This window comes from Lampetra planeri, chromosome 27 (assembly GCF_965212315.1).
Source record: "Lampetra planeri chromosome 27, kcLamPlan1.2.h2, whole genome shotgun sequence".
Lineage (NCBI taxonomy): Eukaryota > Metazoa > Chordata > Hyperoartia > Petromyzontiformes > Petromyzontidae > Lampetra > Lampetra planeri.
Window position 1 is genome coordinate 4,494,820 of NC_136133.1, and position 24,328 is coordinate 4,519,147.

The 24,328-nt window shown below is 45.2% G+C and overlaps 1 protein-coding gene across 1 annotated transcript in view; it reads left to right on the top strand.

The window, feature by feature from the left end:
- Positions 1 to 24,328, top strand: part of LOC144728052 (carnitine O-palmitoyltransferase 1, liver isoform-like) — a 41,020-nt gene that overhangs the window by 1,814 nt on the left and 14,878 nt on the right. The window contains exons 2-6 of the mRNA XM_078607280.1: positions 18,055 to 18,414; positions 20,888 to 21,027; positions 21,248 to 21,419; positions 22,026 to 22,127; positions 23,137 to 23,274. Coding sequence (XP_078463406.1) covers positions 18,274 to 18,414; positions 20,888 to 21,027; positions 21,248 to 21,419; positions 22,026 to 22,127; positions 23,137 to 23,274 — 693 coding nt within the window. The 5' untranslated portion in view covers positions 18,055 to 18,273. The remainder of the gene's footprint in view (positions 1 to 18,054; positions 18,415 to 20,887; positions 21,028 to 21,247; positions 21,420 to 22,025; positions 22,128 to 23,136; positions 23,275 to 24,328) is intronic.

Consider the following 24,328-nt stretch of genomic DNA (forward strand, 5'->3'; position numbering starts at 1 on the left):
GGTACAAAACATTTAAATAAGATAGTGTACTCACAAGTGCATGGTGCGACGCTGATATGGTGAACTTTGCAGCGCCAGGAGACGAGATGGGAGTTCCAGCGTGTGCCTGTATATGTGTGTGTGGAACATCGGCCAGTCGACCCGTGGCACCTGGGTCTGCCCGTGACCTCGTGCCAGCGGGCGTTCGACACTTCACGTGGCCTCAATGTGCACATAGCCTGGCACAAGCGTCGTGGTGACGTCACCGGCACTTGGTGTCGAATGGTGGTTGTTGTGTGTTTGTTGAATTTATTTTGCACCTTGCGTGGGCAACTGTTCTGGACAACAGATACTTTTCAGGGAAACTGGTTATTTAGCTTGCAAACAGGTTATTTTCTACGAATCGAATAATACAGCGGCACAACTGAGACTTTGCGAAGCATTTGCCACGGCGAATTCTCTGATGGTGTGAGGTTTCGGGATGTGACTTTGAGTTCCTCTATGGATTTGCATGGATGTGCCAGTGAGTTTTAAGTTGTGATAGTGTTAGAGATAGTGTGTAACAAGTCATCACACCGCCACCACTGTTGATTCAAATATCACAATTCCAGGCCACGAGTCGATTCACTGACGTGGAATCGTGCTGCTGAAATTATGCACACCTAGAAAGAAAAAAAAACTAATTACGCGGAGAGGCGGATATATGAAGGAGAAATAAAGTACACGATGCCGATTGATATTTCAATTCTTGGAAGACTAATTTGCATAAGTCCAAAATTATGCTCGCATGCAGAATTCAATATACCGTAGAGTACACGTGTATTGTAAGCTGAAGAGGTTGCGTCTTCCGATATGGAACGTGCGTGAGACGACATTTGTTTTAACTTTACTCACACTGGGCACAACTTGGGGGTGTGCCTAACCGGAAAGTCTTAATAATCCAGAGAATACAGCAACAGTTGAATGCCCGAGCGTATTCGGGGTTTGGGGGTCAACGGGTCAGGTGGAGCAAATAACACGTGCGATGTTGGAGGGTAGGGATGGAGGGAAGTGATGAACTTGAAAGTTGTGGAATTTGAACAGCAAATTTCTAGCTTTAGTGGGTTCACGTTACTAAATGGGCTCGTAATGACTTAAACTCATCCCAGTGGGACCAGTTGCATAACACCGCTTAAGTGACCCACTGGGATATTGTTATGGAAAGCGGTTATGGTTTTTTTTTACGTGTAACATGAATTTCACGGTGAAATTGGTACTGACGTTTTGTGGACAGCTGCTCCATTTTAGGAGAATGTACGATTTTTGGTTTCACATGGGCCTCCTCTGTGCCTTACGTAATTACTATTCTAATTAATGCACTGTACTCTCATTTTTGTTTACACAATGGAATAGTTTCACCACTCATGAGAGATGGCTGCGGATAGTGGAGGCCCTTCATCCGGCAGTGGATTGACCTTGGCCGATGTCGAGACTGTAAAATGTACTCCTTATGTCACGTAATTTTAATTAACTGACCTTTGACAATCTATTGTTGGATCATGGTTGCGTGCTCATTTGGGTTGTTTTGAAACCAATATAAAATCATTGGGCCTCACCTACTCGAAGAATTAGCTACAGTAGATAATGGCCCTGTGGTTGGATGCTTTCTCAGCACACTGCCTAATTTAACTGTCGCCTCTTGGTCATAGTTTCGTGTTGTTTAATAATTAGGGTGTACATGAGTGTACTTTGATTAATTTTCTCATTGCAGTATGGTACAATTTACCCTCTAGAGCATGTGGTTTTTAACCTGGGGTGCACATAACCTCCTGGGGGTGCGAGACTTGGGCCAGATTTATTTGGAAGGTAAATCATCGAAAACACAAATTAAGCATGGGCACGTAAGTGCAACTACTTTGTTTCATTAAACCCCTATGTATTTCTTAACATACTTTTTTTTACAAATGAGAACCAAAGGGGTACAAGGCTGCAGTAAAGGTTAAGCACCACTGATCTAGAGAGTAAATTGCTTATTTATGCCACTGTTGGGGGAAGGGCTTCCACGAGTATTTGGCCTACCTACTCTTTTGCTTCTTTGTCATTATTTACCCGCATGAAATGCCTAGATCGAGTGCGTGGTTGGGCAAGTGTCGTGTTTTCATTGTAAAAGTATGATAACAAATATTTCTGGCCAGCTAGGAAGAGTAGGCCAAATTCCCTCCAGAGTGCCTCTGAAAAGTGAAAAAAAACGTTCCTACCTGGTGGACGGACGCCTTAATGCAAAGCAGTAGCATAAGCATAAAAGTTGCATTACATTTCGGAATGTAAAATTATCGATTTCAAATTTGCTGGAATGTGTCCGTTTGGCCTGTGGTGTGGGTGGTTAACGCTGCGATTGTTAACGTGTATATAGGTACACTTAAGACCACATCAAATCGAGATAAATTTCTGCCTACTCTCGCACGCTACCGGTGCCAGCTGGTATTCGAGCTTGACCTAGGACACTTCAACCTAACATGAGCAGTGTTTGTTGTGGTGCTGGTGTCGTTGTGAAGGTTAGCACTGGAGAGACAAAGGTAGCCAAATGTAAAATATTATTGACACCACCACCACCAACCCTTGATAGAATTCAACGTAAAGCAGTCGGTTGATGATTGTGCACTCGCCAATTGACTCCAGTCACTCGCTCACCGGTGGTCAGTCGCCTCCTCATCACTCTTCTTATCACTAAGACCACGATTATCGTTCCCATGAACGTCACTCATTGATTCCTCCACCAATGTTGAGGGCTTGGTCTACCAGACTGACTCTTTCAACTCCTCCACGCCGTGTTCAACCGCCACCAAGCAGGTCCCAGCGATACACTTACTCGTTCACCCATTCTCACCTGCCCACTCATCCCCAAGCTCTTTTAATAACCTTGTTCAATTCAAGAAATGTGCTGACTACCATACTATCGTTTCTAACTTTGACAGTGCTGTTTGTTGCGGGGCATATGGAGTTGTGGGCCTTTTGGGACTGAGCTCAGAAATTGTATTTAAGAGAAAAAGAAATATGCTGCAGCTTAATGGGATCTCACAAGTAATATGTACAAACGAATCTCTTCATGCTAAAGAGGGTCCTTTTTGTGTGTTAGTTTTGTATGCTAGCTTTGCACTGTTGTACAATATCGCTTGGTGGTTAACCTGTCAAGGTTTCAAGGCGGAAGAGTACAGCGAGGGGTGCTTGACAGCGTATGAATGAGAATGTGTTTGATGCACGTGTGATAGGATCCTGGTTAGGTACTGCGAAGTGGGTGCACTCATTTGATGTATATTGTGTGGCATGCGGGTTTGAATTATGTTGTACGGAGTTGGCTAGAATGTGGTCTTGGGCTGTGCTATCTTGAGAGTGTGTTGTGGGTCATGTGTGGTATAGGGTCTCTGTTATATCTGATAAACAAAAATAAATGTGTGTGGTGGTGAACTTGTCATGTATGCGAAGCGGTCGTGTAGCAGTTTGCACGATGTACTACAACCCAGCCACCTATTCCTTCTCGCGGCCAACAGTGACAAATGTCTGAAGCAGTCCTGAGCCACCGCTAGATTGACTCAGCCTAAATTATAGATGAGGGTGACAAAGGCGACCGGCGTGGTGCTGGCCACCCACCCGTTCATGTGCTGAGCTGGCTGTCATAGGTGCTTGCTCATCGCTTTTAGGGGCTCTGTTATATCTGATAAACAAAAATAAATGTGTGTGGTGGTGAACTTGTCGTCTATGGGAAGCGGTCGTGTAGCAGTTTGCACGATGTACTACAAACCCAGCGTCCCAAGTTATATTCCTTCTCGCGGCCAACAGTGACGAATGTCTGAAGCAATCCTGAGCCACCGCTAGATTGACTCAGCCTAAATTATAGATTAGCGTGGTGCTGGCCACCCACCCGTTCATGTGCTGAGCTGGCTGTCATAGTCGCTTGCTCATCGCACTTTCCCCACCAGGCTGTAAGTCTTTGGCTTTTTGGGTGGACTTTTTGGGCAGGTGTCTGGCATAGGTGAACTTAGGATTGTGTGTCTGGTTATGGTGTGGGTGGGTGTACGTGTAATATATGTGGGCAGTCTTTTTTAGTTGCTGTCGATTGGTTTGCTGTGGATGGACTGAGTGATGTGGTAAATTCTATATTCCCTTACCCTTTGACACAGATACCAGACACCTGATCCTACTCGAAGCTGAGTGGGACACCACGTGACCCTTTAGCGTGGTTTAGTCTCGGCCATAATAATAATTAGCACACGTGACCTTCAGAAAGAATCCTTGCAATCACATCCTATATCTTAAAACGTACAAGCTAAAATAGACGTACAATGTAACTGGTATTAACCAAACAACCCGATGCTGTACCTGCAAATCAGTCAATTGGGATTACACGTGGCAACAACGATTCCTTCTGGGAACCTTTGGTGTAGGACCCTCCTTTAAAGAGTGTTAAGACCAAGGTGATTTGCTGTTCCTGCGTGAACGATCCTTATGAAAAAATATTTGTTTAATCGTTACTTGTGTGTCTCTCGACGTGGTGTGATAGAGTGTTTGACTCGCAGTCTGCAGGTTGTAATTTTACACCACATTCCAGGGCATGACTCTGCTAATAATTTAGCCAGGTTCACTAAAATAAGTACCACCTTGTGAAAAGGCATAAGTGGTTGTCCTGTTCAGAATTGAACCCACGTTGTGCGCAATTATACGAGTAGCATGCTTGACTTGTTTAGGTTTAGGGTGTTTCAAATCGCAACAGAGCCTCACCTTGTCACATCTAGGAATAGACTTGGAAATGGTGCCCAAGATGAACTTCGATAAGAGATATTTTCAATTTTCTGCTCTGAAAGTAACACTCGAGGCTGCTTTGTTTACCCTCTGTAAAGAATGGCTGATTATCATGCATCCTAGAAGTAAAATGTAGTTGCATGGTATGCACTGATACGAAGAACACTGAATTAATTCTTAACACCCAGAACATATTTCTTTGCAAAGCTACTGGTTTTTAATTCGGTGCAACTGCGTTGGAATGGGCTTTGGAGCTAAAACGTTTGTGAAAATTCCACATTACTACGATGACATGAGCCAGCCTTTTTTTATAGGACAACCACTGGTAATGACTATGCACTCAAAAAAGATGATAAATGGAATCAATCATTGACTTGGTTTTGAAAGCTTCATTGTGAGTAAAAGCAATATGGCTTCTGTAGATGTACATGCCACTTGTTCTTGGTGTTCTGCAGATATAGATGCCACCACCGGCATCTATTGCACGGCGGTTGAACTTACGACTTTCGGTCCGAACACACAATTGGATATGAGGGCAGGTTTGTTCGTACCTCTGAAAATTCGTAAGTTGAATGTTCATAGGTGTAGAGGTTTGCCTGGATTGATGTCCGTTGACTCTGCCTTGTTGCTGTGTTCTCGCACCACGGATTTCCCGTGTAAAATGCTGGCTAAATGGGAACACATTCCTGCGGAGGGAGCTGGTAGGAACGTTGGGTTGCTCGGTCAATGGCCAGGGTCAACGGCGGCGTGGTGTATTTCGCAAATATGCCCGACTGTGAGGGCGGGCACAAGCCGGCGTGAGTAGGTTAAACGTTGAGTTTTATAAGGGCACCACGGGGTGACCAGCCCCTCCCCACCCAGCCCCACCCCTCCCACCCTCCCCACCCAGGCCCTCCCCACCCTCCCCACCCAGCCCCCCCTCCCCACCCTCTCCTCCCGACCTAGCCCCTCTCCACCCTCCCCTCTCCACCCAGCCCCACCCCTCCCATTTTTGGATGCACGACGGACGGACGGACACAATAATCCCCTGTGGGCTGGTGTAACCAGGAGGTTCCTACCAGTAAAAAACTAAAACTATACCTCCGACACGAAGGGGTGGGGGGGGGAGAAGGAGGCGGGAGCTGCTTCTGCTGCCCAGAGCAGTGACCCCTCACCCAGTTTGAGTGAACACATGAAGTTGCCAAACCCTGCGGGGCTTGAGTAACGGTGATCAAGGATGGCCGTTGTGCCATTGGGCTCGAGCTGCCAGTGTGCTTATTGTCAAACGAGATGGGGTGTTGCATACCGCCAAGGTGGATATTGTGTCTGTTAAGAGTTGTGATGAATTTCAATATTGTTTTTTTTACTCTTAGCCTATTTTCTCTAATCATTCTTATTTTGCAGTACGATTAAATATAAACACCCCTTTAATTACTGCCTTTCAAACAATGGTCAATGTTTTTTTATTCTTCTCCTTCTCGATTGTCTCCATGCTCGCGTCAAGTGTGGGCAGCAGTTGCGTTCGTTGAGCTCATGGAGGAAATCCCCGCGTTGCTACAGGAGGGATGTTGGGCTGAGATTACTCCCACCCAGGATTTGAATAAGCATTGTAACACTGGCATCGGTGTTTATTCTACTTGTCATTGTCTGCTGATGTAAGCGCCCATTACTTGGCCGGTAACATCTTAATACAGAGGATGGCAGAGCTTGGATGTAATTGTTGGCACCAGGGCCCTACCTGCTAGTCTGTGGTTCCTCGTGCCTCTTCGTTTCCTCCTATTATAGAGTGAATCCTGTGTGCGTTACAAGTTGAAATTATTATCATAATGTACCGAATGTTAATTTGCCGTTTCGGACTAATCTTCTGCAGGACTATACATTAAAAAAACATCTTATGACAAATTGGAGTGTGGGTCGTCCCTGCTTAATGGAAACGTTCCTCATAACGTCCGCAAGTAAATAAATAAAACTTCCAGGACACGGGAATCTTTTAGGATTGTTTTAACCAATCAGATAAATCATTCACAGACAAGGCCGTGGGTTTGGTGTTTCGCCGCACCTGGCTTGCGGATGAATTCTAGTGTGCAATATTGTGAATCATTTACATTCACACACACAGATCTGTGGCAAGTTGAACACTGTGATTACCGCATGGGGTAATCCATTGGTTTTGCCACAAAGCGTCACCAGGAAAGTGCTTTTAATAATTTAAAAGCAAATGACACGTGGTCCACCTACGTGCAGCTCGAGTGATTGGCCCTTGGGGTAGGTTTGGTCACCTACAGAGGAGGGCCCCGATTGGTTGAGAATAAGTTAAGTAGCCTCTCCTGATCCCTCGGGTGGATTGTACTCTGACCCAGCTGCCCCAATCCCACTCAACGGTAGCGTAAAATATTAACCTCTCATGGATAGTGAAGCAGCTGCTGGCAGGTATTTACAATTGGTGACGCAATTCCACAAACCCATCAATTTACGATGCCCGAACTCTCTATGAAACATGAATTACAGCGATGAAAGTGGTGATGACCATCATTGTCATCCATCCATGACTCGGTGTTATTGTGATTGTCATCATCATCGTTTGTCATCTCCATCGTCTGCTTCACTTATAAAACATGTTTGGCAGAACAGAACATATGGCTGTGCCAAAATGTTCCGTTAAGAATCGTAATGTTCTGCTCTGTGGTCATGCACTTAACTACTTGATAATTTCAGATTATACAATTGGTTGTTACTGCAGGTGCGATTGGAGGACAAAAGAGCCGGTTTAATTCTAGATTTGAAGCTTTCGTGACTGCAAGGATTCATACTCTTAGGTTTTTTCGGTAAAGTCACGTAGGTAAAAAAATTCAATTAAAATTAATAAAAGTAATAATAGAAATAAAATAATAAAGCAAATAAAAAAAAGTACTTTATTTCTATTATTACTTTTATTAATTGTATTTTTTTACCTACGTGACTTTACCGAAACAACCTAAGAGTAAGAGCCTGTTTGGTAGTTAATGAAGAGTTTATCGTGCAACAAGTATCACTTTGTTGTGGAAGCTGCACGTTGGCGACTCATCCCTGCGATGAGAATGTGGAATTGTCACCACTGGCTCAGGGCTGTTGTAAACTGGACATGAGCAGGAAAGCGATTTGACTCTCTTGTTTACTTCACCATTCAAACCCCCCTTGACAAGTTGAAATTTAAATGTCACTTAATTGATTTGAAAACAGCAATTTCAGTTTGTGATTGGTCACGCAACAATTTTTTGAGCATCCACTATTGCATATTAATAGCTGTCCACCACGCTGTCTTGGGTATCTTGTCTAACCTGCAACATTGGTTGTGGAGTGCTGATGGTGGCTAAAAGATTGTGTAGCATTCTGTTAAGTTGTGAGATATAAATACAATTCCAGCGAGCATTTGAACCCTGTAACCTTTTGCGAGTGGCTCACTCGACAGCTGAGCCACCCGGCCAGTGATATCGAATGAAAATCTTTTACTTGGTGGTTTGGCATTGCATTGGCTGCAGCTTAGAAGTTTTAAGTGGAAACTATTTAAGTTAAAAAGCACTCGTTTGGGAATTTAACACGGAGGCTTAACACTCCATTTGTGGTTATAACTGGTATTATTATAGAATTGGCTTTGCAGCCATTTGTTTCACCACAACACAGCCCAGCCCTGTCTCCCTCCAGGCTCTGTGTGTTTGATGGCTCGTGGAAGGATCTTATCTATTTGCGTTGAACATAAGTGTTGTCATCATGGGCACGGAGCCAGTTTGCTTGAACTCGAGCATGCATTTGCTCTCGAGCTCCCAATACATTTCTTGTAAATATAATCATTAAAAAAAGTTGACATTTTCTGTTAAACTTTATGTTAAAAATCACATTGTCCGAATCGCAACGGTGTGGCCCAATGTGCTGATGTCATGTAACTATGGACTTTATAGTAAACCACTTTTGTCTGCACTTATTTAAGCGAGCATGAGAAAAACGACATGGGCTCTATCCTGAAGCCCCATGATGGCTAGCAGACCTCAACATTGTTGGGCTCCTGAACCGATTGCCATTCACAAGAATAGAGTGGAAGACTATATAGCCTGCTGGCATTATGGCAGAGTGCCACATTTGCAATCGGGAGGTAAGCGAATTTAAATCCATTCGTGGTCAACTCAACCAATTGATACTTTGGTGGTCGATGCAATAAGTGCCCCTGTAGAAAGTCCTGCAATGGTTGTGCTGTTAGAGAATAGTCTCCTTTGGAAAGGTTGATTTTTAATCGGAGAGTACGTCCATCAAGGATACGAAGCGATGAATTCACCGCTTGTGCTGGGTGAGATTATGCATCACAGGATCATAGGATATGATGGTGGCTTGGAGAGGCCTTCATCCAGCAGTGGATTGACCATGCCTTGTGATGATGACTGTGGACACCCATGTCTGCCCCATGCCCTACATCGCCTGTGTTATTGAATCCGGTCGTATCATATCTACGCACCACTGAATGACGCTCGTTTCTGGCTTGTGTTTCATTTGCCTTTTTTCACTTGAAAAAGTAAACCAATTAGGGCAACCGTTTTGACAAAACAGTCCATGTGCAAAATATTAAAATGATTTATTTCTCAACGCATGACAAAAATGATAACCCACTTCGAATGAAATCAATGTGTTTTCTTCGAATGGCTCTTGTTATGAAAACAATTGTGAACAAAATATTTAATTTAACAATGGCTGGTGGCTTGGGCTTAAAATGTCTTGTCATTGAAGTCGGTGCGATTTGAGTTGGCGAAGGTGCTGTGTGATGATCAGTGCTGTGATGGGTGTGTGTGTGCTCGTGTGGGTGATGTCTATTTCAAGATACGAGGGTGTGTGGTGTATGTGTGACGTTGGCAACTGTCTTGGGCAGTATTTGAAGGATGACATTTTTGAAGGCTGAAGTTGTGTTGTGCATGTAGGTAGGTTTGTGTGTGTGGTTGGGGATGGTAGTTTAGTGGTCAGCGCACTGCACTATAAACCCAGCGACCCGAGTTCAATTCCCACCCACAGCCAACATCGGTCACTATAATCTGAAGCGGTTCTGGGCCACCCCCAGGTCAACTTAGCCTTATAGGAGTACTCAGCTGATTGTGTAACCATCAGCACTGGGGAGACATGGCAGCCGGACTTGGTGCTGGTCACACTGCCCTGGCGGCCACGGTGGCAGCCTTAATAGAGGGCAGGGGTGGGAGGGGATTTGCCTTTCTCTACATGAATGTTGAACTTCTTTTCCACCGTACATAGCCAACCGTGCTAATCGGAGGTGCGGGGGAAGGACGACAAATTAATCGCACAAAGCAGTTTCTAAAGAAATTAATTTTCAACCTAGGTTCAAAAGTGCATCACTCCCAGTGGCTTCTTAATATTGGAAGGGAGGGCATTCCAGACGGCCGCAGAAACGCATCTGAATTTGCCACGATGCGGTGACCATGTGTTAGTAGCCATGGAGGTGTGCCGAGTACAGCTGTAGTTGACGGTAGATGAATGGTTATTTTGTGAGCCAGACTGGTTTGCAGTTAGTAGGTGAATGGTTATTTATGTGACCCAGACTTACGTGAGCAGTCGAGTGCAAGCAAGCGAGCGAGCTGCGAGCATGTGCTTGTTTGGAGAGAGGCCAGCACTATGGTGACGTGGATAACTGGGTGAGGGGTCAATGCTGCAGTGGGAGGGGGGGAACGCGCCGTGTCATGTGTTTCCACAGAGGAAACATTCTCTTCTGTGTGTGTGTGGCCACGTGCTCGTTCAACGTTTGTCCACGTGCATCCCTGCAAGTCTTTGTATCCGAAATGTGTGTATTGTGTTTGCGTGTACGCAAGCGGGTCATCATGTGCCTGCCTGCCTGCCCACGCGCGTGCGTGTCGCACAGTGTACTTGTGAAAGTCTTCTTGGTTCTTTCGGTAAAGTCACGTAGAAGGGAAATAATAAAATAAAAAGAAACATAATAAAATACAATTCTCACGACTTTGTGGCCGAAACGTCGTGAGAATTGTATTTTATTATGTTTATATTTTTTATTATTTTATTATTTCCCTTCTACGTGACTTTACCGAAAGAACCAAGAAGATGAATCCCTGCAGTCACGAAAGCTTTAAATCGAAATTTATTCGTGAAAGCTTTTGGTCTGTGTGTCGTATAATACGGGCGCTCATCTGTTTACAACCCTCGGCAAGTGGTGGAAATTCCACATTGCTGCCGTGGGGGTGAAGAAAATATCCATAGAACAATCACTATACTCGTAGTTCTTTCGGTAAAGTCACGTAGGTAAAAAATGAAATTAAAATTAATAAAAAATAAAACAATGAAAATCACGACGTTTCGGAGGCAACACAAGTCTCCGTCATCCTTGCAGTCACGAAAGCTTCACATCTAGAAAGAACAATCACTCTTGAACTTCACCAGAAGATATGGTACTCGTTGTATTAACCCAGAAGGGATGAGCCGAGTCAAACCACCGACCAGCATTTGAACTTTGCAACCTTACCATTGCGAGCCGCTTGCTCCACCTCCGAGTCACCTGGCAGGTGGGCAGAGGTGATGCATTCGGTGCCGGATTATCCAAGTAGCAAAAGTAGCAAATGCCACCGGTCCCGCACTTTCAAGGGCCCCGCGCTAAATGCTCTCAAGCTATCAATTCCGGTTCAGTGATTATGCACTTGCTCTATTACTATAGTACTATACCGCCTTCAACTTTTATGAACGACTAGGTGTTTAAGGTTAGCGATTTGTCGTATTATCTGGTTGTATAGCAAATAAAAAAATACAATTACTTTACTATGCAAGTACAAATGTGTGTGTTTGAATATTTGCGTGTTTATTTATTTATTCATGGCCCCTTTATAACATATGCTACATGCCCTGCACTAGCTTAATCCGGCACTGGGTACAGTATGCGAGTTGGTTTAGTGGATTAAGATGCGTGTGTGTGTGTGGTATTTGGGGGGCTGTAGTGCAGTGGTTAGCGCACTGCAGTACGAACTCACCCACCCGAGTTAAATTCCTGCTCAACATCATTCACGAATACATGTCAGTGCGCTGGTCCTTGTGACCTGCGTTTTAATTTCTGGTCATGCACATCATTCAAAGTTGTATCCGGACCTGTGCTTGGCTCTCCAGTGGATTCAATCGGTCTTAATGAACACTAGGCCATTTATAAATAACTGCTGTGGTGCAGCACATAGCGCACTCGGATACGATTCCTTCAAACAGGGGTTGGAGTTTATGGTGCTGTTGGAGTCGACAGAGCTGGCAAGTGGCATCTGAACCCAGGGCAGTAACCACGTTGGTGCCCTGGGGTAATAGGGGGGGCCCCCTGTTAGAAATCAAACGTCCCCTGCTGAAATCTTGCCATGCCAACTCTATACAGTGTTTGTTTCGGAAGGCATCAAATGTGCACGTGTAAAATAGAATTGGCGCGTTTCTGCACGTCTGGTGTTCAGCGTCGCGGGTTTGTGTGCGTGTTTGTTCTGGGGTTTTTGCGCGTGCCCCCCCCCACACCCTGCTTTGGTCATGCTTGTGTGCCCGACCCACTTGGTTTTCTGTGGTTGTTTGTTGCCTGTTTTCACGAAGTATTTTGATCCTCGGGGGTTTTTTTTTTTGGAAATGTTCTCTACGTAATTGCGTGTTTTGTGGCAACCGGACACCATGAATGGTTTGCATGCCCATGCGTCACACACGGGCCTGACGTGAGTGACGCATGGCGTCCTACAAATGTCCTTGGCCCTCTTCAGCCCAATAAATGTGCTTGGCCTGTCCAGCACAGCAGGCTTATGCCACCATGACCTTTGTAATCTCGTGTGTGCTTAGATGTGTTCAATTTCAGCAAAGGCGCTGCTGCAGCCGCATGCGTCACAATTGTATCTAAAAAGTAAGACGTGTGGCAAATAAGTAATATTTAAAAAATACTTTTTAAAAAACACGCTTTAATGAAATGTACCGTACTAGTAATGGCAGAACTCCACGATTCCAGGAAGTGGCCCCGAAGCTTGCCATAACGTAAGGGACCGTGGCCAATTACAGCCAACGTCAGTTGAGCGTGGACAATTAGACCCAAGCCGAAACATGACGTATAAAAAATAATGTTAAAAAATATATATCTATTTTTCATGATAGAATATAGTATTGTCATCAGTATGACATAAGTTTGCCAAGTTTGCAGTCGATACCACATTGTGAAGTGGGTAAAAATTGAGTTTCAAGATTTGAGGATACAACAACGACAACAGACCGAGTGAGTTAAATGAAAGCATGTAAAATCACACGGCCGCTGTTGTGTACCGAGTTGCTGGATCATTCATCGGCGCTAGGGTCATAGGTGGAGTTTGACTTCTTTATTTGGGGAGGGGGTTGGGGATGCTTTGTCCCTTACAGTAGGAATCGCATATAATTCATTAATTCATATTTCATCTTTATTGTAAACTACTGAAAATAAGGTGTCCAGTTTGGTAGGGGCATTGCCCCCCCCCCCCGCAAACTTCGTCCATGGCTCAGGTGATGTTTGATATGTGACGGTTTAGATCCATAAAAGTTTTTTTTGGGTTAGATCTATTATTGAAAATATTGGTCACGAAAGCTTACGCGTTAAACTGGTCCACTTCACTTAAAATTTAATTTAAACAAAAATCTTGATTCGCTTCTCTTAACCTGGCTGCTGACTGCAGGGCAAGGTGCTACAAAGCATGACGTGTTGTAAATTCCACGGCATGCACCGAACCCCACGTGTTTGAACACTACCACCGCCCCCCCTGTTCCCACAGTGCACCGCAGCTTTGTGACATTGCTGAGAGGGGGTTACGAGGCGGTGGTTGACCTTGTTGTTGGTGGAGGTGCACGGACTCCAGGGAGATAACCACAGGCTCTTAATCACTTTTGCCATGGATGTGCACGGATGTCTCGACTGTGCAAGCAACGTTGGTGCAATAATAGCCAACGACAATTGCTCTTATCAGCCCCCCCACCCTACCCCTTCTCCATTTATCAATAACAATGCGATATCGAATTCATCTTCACTTCCCGACGATGTCCCCGTGAAAATAAGAATCATTAGCATCGTCTTGGAGAACATAAGTAACAAAATATTTTAGCGGCCTATATGGTTTCTTTGATGTGTTTCTCCACTAATGAATATAAAAGTGTTTTTAAAATATTAAATACCCAAGCGACTAGTATTCAGATTGAAGGGCGTGCATCATTACTTTATCATGTAACGACCTTGCTTATGCACTTCCCTATTGTGCGTTCTTTTGTTCAAATTTTCTCAACTTGCTCCTCTGCCCATCCTATTCACTGTGTGTAATGGATACATTTCAGAGGGCGCCCCGCACCTCAGGAGATGCTTGTACAAGGGCCAGCTCGGCCTCGTTTGTCGCAGCCCAAATGCATCCAAATGCATTTGTCTTGCTCGGTAAGGCATGCAGGCGCTGGAGGGCCACGTGCTTCTAAAAACAGAAGTAGGGGAGAGGGCATGGGGGAGTTTGAGGTCCCTCCTCCCTGCTTCCCTCACTCTCCTTCCGCCCTCCTCTCTCCCTCCTACAGCTCTCTCATTCACCCCTCCCATGTTGCAGTCTCGTCCTTGACCAATCAATCCCCTGGCATATAATTCTGCATGTTTCATTTTTTTTCTGGGGGTGGAATTAGAGCCCTCGCCATTCACGAAAACGTTCGTCTCCGGCACCATTTTTTTTGTATTACAATAAAAGCAATCTGCTTGAGTGTTTTACGTGACATTGAGACATTGCTTTTGGCCATTTGTTGTAATCCCGATATGGTAAACACGCCCGTCCTCTTTGATGTGATTGTGTCTGGATAAAATAGCAAATACCCTTTGCTAGCCTCCAATTCAAATTCTTATAGCTCACCGATAAGTCGAGGAGCAGTTCTCACAGTCAAATAAATGTAGAAAGTATTAATCCTGAAATTTTTTGGTGAGAATTGTTATTTTCATCATGTTAACGTGTGCCACCTTTTGTCTATCTCTCTGGAAGGCAGGAATTGTAATTGCTGTTCACGTGTTTATTTCGTATCAACTTACCTCTGACTTCTTGGTTCTTTCGGTAAAGGACGGCTGCTTGCGTTGTGGCCGAAACGTCGTGAGAATAATTTTATTATGTTAGATTTTGATTATTTTATTATTTCCATTCTACGTGACTTTACCGAAAGAACCAAGAAGATGAATACCTGCAGTCACGAAAGCTTTAAATCGAAATTTACCTCTGACTGTGATACACATGGGCAAGTCGATGATAATCGCATGGCAAGGTCTTTCGCATCGCTGAGATAGATTCTCGCCCACCACATCTCGACATTCTCTTATCGAGCCTCTTCACCGCGTTCTTCGCCGCTTGTGTCAGCTCGATACGGGGTGCAGCCAATACCAACACCCGCCATTCGCCGCCAAGTGATGATGACTTCCCCACGGCGCCTGTGCCAGGCCACGTGCACTTCGAGGCTACGTGAAGTATCGAAGGCTCGCTGACATCAGGGGACCGACCCAGGTGCCATGGGTTGGCTGACTGAGATGACTGATAGATGCACCAGCTGTACCCCCCTACTGTGCCAGCTTGCTGCTTTTTAGACACCCGGCACTCCGCTCGATGTTTTGAATGTCGCTCCTCTGCCCTCCGTTGTTGCTGGAGGGCGACTGCCTCCAACCAGAGGTCGCAACCGGGTACCCGATACCCGTACCCTACCCGATACCCGGCTACCCGTACCTGGCCGGGTACGGGTACCCGTTTGCGACCCTGGTGCGGCCGGGTAGGGTACGGGTACGGCCGGGTACGGGTACCCGTTTGCGACCCTGGTGCGGCCGGGTACGGGTAAGGAATCAAAACCCGTTTGCGACCTCTGCCTCCAACTGCCCAGTAGCAGCGTCCTATGTAACTTTGGCGCCCCCTGTCGTGCCAAAGTTACATAGCCGTTAAATTGTGGTCAAATAATGATTTGATGTTTTCGTGACTGCAGGAATCCATACTCTTTGGTTCTTTCGGTAAAGTCACGTGGGTATAAAATAAAATAAATCACGACGTTTCGATCGCAATACAAGCAGTCGTCCTCAGGCGGTAAACATATAATCCAGCAGTGGAACTGCTGACTTTACCGAAAGAACCAAATAGTATATTCTTGGTTCTTTCGGTAAAGTTACGTAGAAGGGAAATAATAAAATAAAAAATATAACAATAAAATTCTCACGACGTTTCGACTGCAAAACAAGCAATCATCATCTGGTGTGAAATCCACAGCAAGAATTAATTTTTTCAAATTTTCTTGCTGTGGATTTCACACCTGATGATGATTGCTTGTGTTGCAGTCGAAACGTCGTGAGAATTTTTATTGTTTTATATTTTATTATTTCCCTTCTACGTGACTACCGAAAGAACCAAGAATATGAATCCCTGCAGTCACGAAAGCTTTAAATCAAAACCAAACAGTAGGTAAAATCATATTTACCTATGTTAGTAACGTAAGTTTCGCACAAATGCGCCTCATGATGATTAGTTTATGGACTATGATGTACAGGGCTGCTGAAATGGAGTTAATATTTGACTTAAAAACTAAAATTGTAAAAATATTTTACCCGGATAATCTATTGACATCAGATGGCATATCTCCTTTGCAAGTAATCAATGTATTGCAAACCCGTAATTATCGCTTATATGAACATTTTATAATCTACAACTTAATCGAGTACAAATTAATACAATATACTGAGACAATCACTGGATTTAGAATGATCAGTATGCAAAAAACATTGCTGGCTGAAATTGTCGTGAGAAAGTCAAGATCAGATGGCTGTCTGAAGATATTTTGAAACGAATTTCTGTGAGAATCTCTGCCCAATGCTAATATTTACACACCACATTGCGTTCCTATTTAAGCAAATTATTTGGAAAATACGAAAAAGTGCTTTGCAAAAGAGCCCTTTCCCAGAACATAACCTCTTTTATATATATACTTTTCAGAGCAATGGGTTGCTGACGAACATCTTGTTGTTGAGCGTTTTGTTAATTATTTAAGGCCGAATTAACCTTGACGAGTTCTAGTACAGATTCAAGTGCCGCTTGCTGCTGATTTTACTGGTAGGAACCTCCTGGTTACACCAGCCCACAGGGGATTATTGTGTCCATATTCTTAGGTTTTTTCGGTAAAGTCACGTAGGTAAAACATCAAAATTAATACAAATAAAATAAAAATCACGACGTCGTGATTTTTGTTTTATTTTATTTTTATTAATTTAGATGTTTTACCTACGTGACTTTACCGAAAAAAACCTAAGAATATGAATCCTTGCAGTCACGAAAGCTTCAAATCTAGGATTATTGTGTCCGTCCGTCGTGCAGGGAGGGGCTGGGTAGGGAGGGGCTGGGTGGGGTGGGGAGAGTGGGGAGGGGCTGGGTGGGAAGGGTGGGGAGGGGCTGGGTGGGGAGGAGTAGGGTGGGGAGGGGCTGGGTGGGAGGGGTGGGGCTGGGCGGGGAGGGGCTGGTCACCCCGTGGTGCCCTTATACAACTCAACGTTTAACCTACTCACGCCGGCTTGTGCCCGCCCTCAGTCGGAATACACCACGCCACCGTTAACCCTGGCCATTGACCGAGCAACTCAACGTTCCTACCAGCTCCCTCCGCAGGAATGTGTTAATTATGGAATGGAATCTGATTTGGGTCACTGGGTTCATAGTGCAGTGCACGAACCACTGCGCTATCGCACCCCAAAATGCACACGTGTGAGGTCAGTGTTATGACTTTCCTTTCTGAGGAGGCCGACTTGCGAAGAAATGAAGCTGATAAAAATGTGCACTGTTTGAGCAAATATTTGCGCGAAAAAATACACAGTGCGGTACGTATGACATCTTAGTTGAAATAAGCTTTGATGTTAACGGCGTTCATTTTTAGCAAGTTTTGGTTTTGTTTGTAATTTTGTGGTTTCAAACTGAATATGTAGAGTATGGAACTTGTCTGAAGATGTCTACCAAGGCGATGGAGCGATGAAATCTGTTCACGTGCTGGTGCTTGGTCGATTAATACAGTGCAAGATTTGTGAGAGGAGTTGGCAGCTTGGAGAGGCCTTTATCTAGCAGTCGGTTGACCATGGCTAATGGTGTAAAGCAGTGGTTCTTAACCTCGGGTGTACGCACCCCCTGGGGGTGAGAGATGCCCTTTCTGGGGGTGCGAGACGTGCCAGACTTTGTTTAGAAGGTAAATCATCGAATTAAGCACGGACACGTAAGTACGTAACTACTTTGTTTCATCAAACCTATGTATTTATTAATTAGCTGTACAATTTTAACGATTGTGTTTTTTATTCCACAGAAGGAAATTCAGCTGCCAACTCAGCCTGACCACATCTACATTTAAAGAGTCGCAATCAACAAACATAACAAAAAATACAACTTTTATACCATCGAAGACCAATATCTAACAAAATATATAATATATCTCTAGGAAAACTCCTTTACGTACAACAGAAGCACAAACTTTACAAGTCAAAACAATAGTTCATTGTTTAGTTGCGTGGGGTGAGCCGCGGTCATGGCAGAAGCCCATCAGGCTGTGGCCTTCCAGTTCACGGTGACCCCGGATGGCATCGACTTGCGGCTTTGCCATGAGGCGCTCAAGCAGGTGTGGCTGTCGGGGGCTCGCAACTGGAGACGCCGCGTCACCTCCATCAAGGTACCTCCTCCATCCTCTGCCTTCCCTGTCTGCACCAGTAAACGTATGGCAGCTCCTGCGTTTGCTGTGCCCTAGAACTGCCTTTGCTTCACATTGTCATCGTAATCATTCCAATGCCCAGCTGCACTTTTTTTCTTTTTAGCCTAGGGGAGTCCCTGATGGCAGCTGTCCCTGTGTGGCGCCAGGTGACGTGGCACTGGCCTGCGGGCGTGCAGTAGCCTTGTCAGCAGGGGGGTGATGTGTCTCGCGATCGGCATGTCTTCTCCGAAGATGTCACTATGGGCACCTTCAGGAGTTGAATTGGATTACAAGCCGTTGATAAAACGTTTGTGTTAAGCGTGGGGCGATGTTGAGATTTATTATTTCAAATAAGTAATCTGTAATTTTACAAACACGGGAAATTTAGACCATGACGCAGGCACACTTAGCCTCTACTTTTTTGGAAAAAGTGACGGAATTTTTTTTTTTTTTACACATCCGCTGTGATGCAGACGGTGAATATTTATTCTCGATGCAAATGCAGTATTAACAAGTGCAGCTTGGAGAATGAACCACAAACCTTTGCGGCAAGCGACAAACGCGCTGCCACTGGGCCGTGTCCTGTTTCGTTCTCCTCTTTCTATTTCTCAGTTTATCTCGTCCTTATCGTGCCTAATCTGCCCTGTCACATTTCCAAAATCTTCTCCTTCTTTGCTAGGTCTTACCACTTTGTCCTCTGCACTGTTTTTCCACCTCGCACTCTACCACATCCACCGTGATCACTGTTATCTCTTGGTTATCCCTGGGTGGATTGTCAAGATTGTGCTTGTGAAATAAGCAAATGAATATTTCCCCACGCAAGCTCGTGTAACTATTTATTACTTGATCCTCGCTCGCTAATTACTCGGTCCACATGACCATAAACACGCCGGCAATTAAACTCTTCACGTCAGGGAAAAAACAATCTATCGCGCCTTCTGCGTTTTCACCTACCGCTCTGTTGGTAAATGATGAATGCGATTTTATAGCCTAATTTACAATTGTTTGCATAATCCATGTTTTTTTTTTCCTGTGAACTTCACTCTTTGATTCCGCCTCCCATATTGAGGACTCGGTCTACCAGACGGCCTATTTCGTCTCGTCTATACTGTGTTCAACCATCGTGCTGCAGGTCACAATGCTCTTCTGATTCTTCCCTCGCACTGCTCGACTTTGGAATTCCTTCCCTTCGTCTTTCCCCCCCCCCCGAGTTCCTTTGCCTTGCTCAATTCAAAAAGCTTGTCAACTCTCATCTACAAATTTAGTTATACTGTTTGTTGCTGGCTGAGCGGCGTTTTGGGAAATTTGGCCTGTACTTGGCAGCTTTGCTTTACATATAAACATGTGGGACAGATTATTGAGAGTTGACTATACATTATACTTTTCCCTGCCCGGTTCTACCCCACAATGCTGCCCTGTTCTGCCTTGCCCTTATTTGTATCCGATCTCGCACGCCTTGTCAAACGCAACTGTTTCAATTTATACAATCGTGTCTAAATGCAAGACATTTCGCAGACTTTTAATATACATTGGGGCAGATTTGAGGCGGGTTGGGGGGGGCGGGGCAGGAGTCGGGGCAGGGAAACATGGGAGGAGAAAAACGTAATGGCACAGCCTTGAAGAAGCAATCGGGGCCTAGCACCTCCAACAACAAAAACAATGAGCCCCAGGGTCCACTGGAGTAGCCAAGGTAGCACCAACTTGCCCCTGAGGGAGGGTTGGCATACTATGGAGTGCTAGGACCCCATACTCTTAGGTTTTTTCGGTAAAGTCACGTAGGTAAAAAATAAAATTAATAAAAGTACTTGATACAGCTGTCGTGGCTGTAACGGTTCCACCTGAAGACGGAGGCTTGTGTTGCTTCCGAAACGTCGTGAATTTTTTAATTTGTTTTATTTTACTTTTATTAATTAAATTTTGATGTTTTACCTATGTGACTTTACCGAAAAAAGCTAAGAGTATGAATCCTTGCAGTCACGAAAGCTTCAAATCTAGAATTAGTGCTAGGACCCTTCACCAGAGAGTCGCAGGGAATTCTTGGGGGTGTCGTTCACCAATAAGTCGCAGGGATCGTCTCAGTCGGAGGCCGAGGCCCTTCTGCAATGAATCCCAGGCGAAGGCAAGGGAAGCACCATCGACAAGTTCCAGGGGGTCCTGGTGGTAGACGATGCCCGGAACAAGAGGTGACAGGGTTGAGGAGCGATGATGCGGAGGAGAGGTCCGGAATGGGTAGGGAGCAAGTGTGGGAGTTGGTCCGAGCAATAGGGAAACGGAGGGGAGGAGCCGAGAGAGTTGGGTTTGGGCAGCGGCAACACCATTGGTGGGACAGCCGTGTCAACCCAAGAAACCGGAGGTCGGCTGCTGGAAGGCCTTACCCACGCTTCTACATTGTTGTCTGATTACCCTCAAACATGTTGAATACGCATGTGTGTGTGTGTGCTCCTGTGGGCCACAGAATACCGTGTTGACAGGGCTGTACCCTGTGCACCCATCGAGCTGGATGGTGGTCGCCGTCGGCACGATGGGAAGTGTGTACCTGCGCGTGGACCCCTCGATGGGACTCATCGCCCGGATCCGAGATGCCCTCCCCAACGGGTACAACCTCTAAACCACACACACCGGTCTAACATCCAGGTCCACACTCGAGCGATCAGTTATGCAACCAAATCGCTTTCAAAATCGCCTGTAACTTATCGTCACCAGGCTTGAATTATTACAGGCCTACTGTGCACGCTCGCCTCTGTGTTTGCATTCGTGTTTGTGTTTGTTTGCCCTGTGTGTTGCGTACATGCTTTGTGTGCCTGCCTGTGCACAGTGGCCTCATCTCACCACACAACAAGGAGATGCTGAGCGCGGTGCTGTTTGCTTCGGGCCTGTGGGGAGCCATCATCCTCACCATGCGCTACACACTCAAGGGTCTGCTCACGTACCATGGCTGGATGTTCCAGCCCCACGGACGCATCTCCCACGCCACCAAACTGTGGATTGTGAGGCTCGCCGAGACCACTTCTTTCGCACTCCCACGGAAACTCGACCAATGAACGAGTGCCGCGCATGGCGCGATCGGCCATTACACACAACGTAATGTTGAACTTTATAATCTTCCTGATTTGGAATCGCTTAACACTCTCTGCCGGAAGTTGGTAACTGTGGCTTGGGCCTCATGATGCGCCCCCTTGTCAGAGGTATTGAGTCTATACTGCCGATGATGCCAAGTTCAAATCCTCTGGTACTCGATGTCGACGGCCCTCTCTGGCCTTCAATTTTCATGGAATAATAATAATAATGACATTTATAGCGTGCCAGATTTTGACCAGACAGATAGGCCTTTAGATGTTCCTTAAAAGTCAGTGCATTTATCCCCTTTGCATATCTGCAACATCAGAGTTCCACACCGAGGGGGCGACAGCAGAGAACCGGCGTGAGAACTAAATGCTCTAACGGTACACATCTCTCCGCTTGCACTCGTCCAATCGGGGTCTCTCCCGTTCGCCTGTTCTTATATACACGCTGCGGAGAGTTTGTTAATGTTTGCATGCTTTGGTGTAAGTTTTGGTGTAATCATGGCCCCTTTGTCTGCGTGCTTCCTGCAGCTGATGGTGAAGATCTTCTCCGGTCGCAACCCTCACCTTTACAGTTTCCAGTCGTCGCTGCCCAGGCTGTCCGTGCCGTCTGTCCACGACACCATGAGTCGCGTACGTGTTACGCTTTGGTTTGACCATTCGCAGCCGAGTACCCAAGTACGCCCGTGGATGTGTGTAAATACTTGTGCGAATGCATGTGGGGAGCAATGTCACCGTGGTTAGCACGTTGCGCTATGAACCCGTCAACCCAGAGTTCAGTTCCCGCTCATGGCAAACTTAAGTGGTGAATATCTGAACTGGTCCCGAGCCTTCCTGAGGTCAACTCGACCATCAATGAGTACCTGGTGTGGTGTATTATACATAAGTGCTGGGGAGCCAAAGTCGGCCAGGTGTGGTACTGGCGTGGCCGCGACCACCCTCGTTCGTGCACTGCCGGTGAAATCCAGCGATGAAGAATGAGTCTCTTAGGCCAACGTGATGATGTCACACACTCCCCCCCCCGTGACGTCATTGCATGTGATGTCATCCCCACATACGTCATTACTTGTGATGTCGCGCGTAATGCGCCCCCCTTCTGGTAACATGAGATGGCATCCTGTATTTTTAGCGGGAATTTTCAACTGCTCACAATCTGAGGGGATTGCCAGTGTCCTACCTGAAGTGAAATTCACTTTATGTTGTTGACATCCTTTGCACATTTTTGTAAATATCCTGCAAGCTTTTTTCTGTTTATGAAGACGTTTTGGCCATTGTATATGAAGTCATCGGCGTATTGCGTAATCTATAACCTTACTCAATTCATGAACCTTGTTAACTCTTAATATTACAGCAGTTATAATGCCGTTGCTGCTGGCGTAGGCCTTTGGGCCTGTGATCAGCAACAGTGTTTACATTTCTAAAAATAAATACCTGGTATGTATGCATGCATAATACTCGGAGCAATGCGTAGTACTCGGATAATACGTCGACAAACCAACTGAATAGCTAAATCGCTTCGAGCTGAATCTCCAATTGTACCTCCTTCATTGGCCGTGCGAAATCACAATTTGGAGCACACTCGTTCGGAGCGTTTCTGTAGCGCTCGAAAGTGACCGCCGGGTCTACTTTGCGCACCGCACAGTACCTGGAGTCGGTGCAGCCTCTCTTGGACGACAAGAAATTCCAGCGCATGGAGGGACTTGCGCGCGACTTTGAGAAGAACCTGGGCCCCAAGCTGCAGTGGTACCTGAAGCTTAAGTCATGGTGGGCCTCAAACTACGTGAGTCGTTTTATTTTTTTTTGTTGCCGTCCACCTCAACCGTCGCGCAAACGTTTTGCCGCAACTTTGAAAATCTTCTTGGTTCTTTCGGTAAAGTCACGTAGAATGGAAATGATAAAAATAAAACATAATAAAACAATTCTCACGATGTTTCGGCCACAAACCTGTTCTTCACCTGAGGACGGCTGCTTGCGTTGTGGCCGAAACGTCGTGAGAATTGTTTTATTATGTTTTATTTTTATTATTTTATTATTTCCCTTCTACGTGACTTTACCGAAAGAACCAAGAAGATGAATACCTGCAGTCACGAAAGTTTTAAATCGAAATTTAACTTTGAAAATATATCAAAGGGTTAAAGTGCAGCACTGCAATTGCTTTTTTCTCACGCTGCTGCTCGTGTATAAGGGCCTCTGCTTGCGGGAGTTTGAGAGGGCACCTAGAGCGAGTATTTGACCTACTTGATACAGCAATTATGCTGTGACGGTTTCACCTGAAGACGGAAGCTTGTGTTGCCTCTGAAACGTCGTGATTTAATTTAGTTGTTTTCTTTTTTAACCTACGTGACTTTACTGATATAACCAAAGAGTATGAATCTTTGCAGTCACGAAAGCTTCAAATCTAGAATTATTTTACCTACTCTTTTACGCTGGCTGGTTGTCTTTTGAATAGGTGGGAAAATACACACTTTGCCCATTTGACTATTTATGTATGTATATATATACAGGTAGTCCTCTACTTATGATGGAGATGCGTTACGACGACCCCATCGTAAGTCGAAAATATCGTAAGTCGAAGATGGCCTCGCCTACCCAGGAGTGGTTAAAGAATGGTGATAATTTAGCAAAACAGAGCAATTTACAGTACCGTACTGTATAAACTATATACTGTATGTATTTATTAATTACAATACTGTATTGCACAGTAAAATGTAAAGTAAAAACCAAGGTAAATTCTTAGCCTACCTATATGAACTGCAATTTAATAGAAAGTTTTTTCAGGAAACAATCCTATCTGCTATAAAAACTTTTAACATGCATTGAACGTAATGTATCGT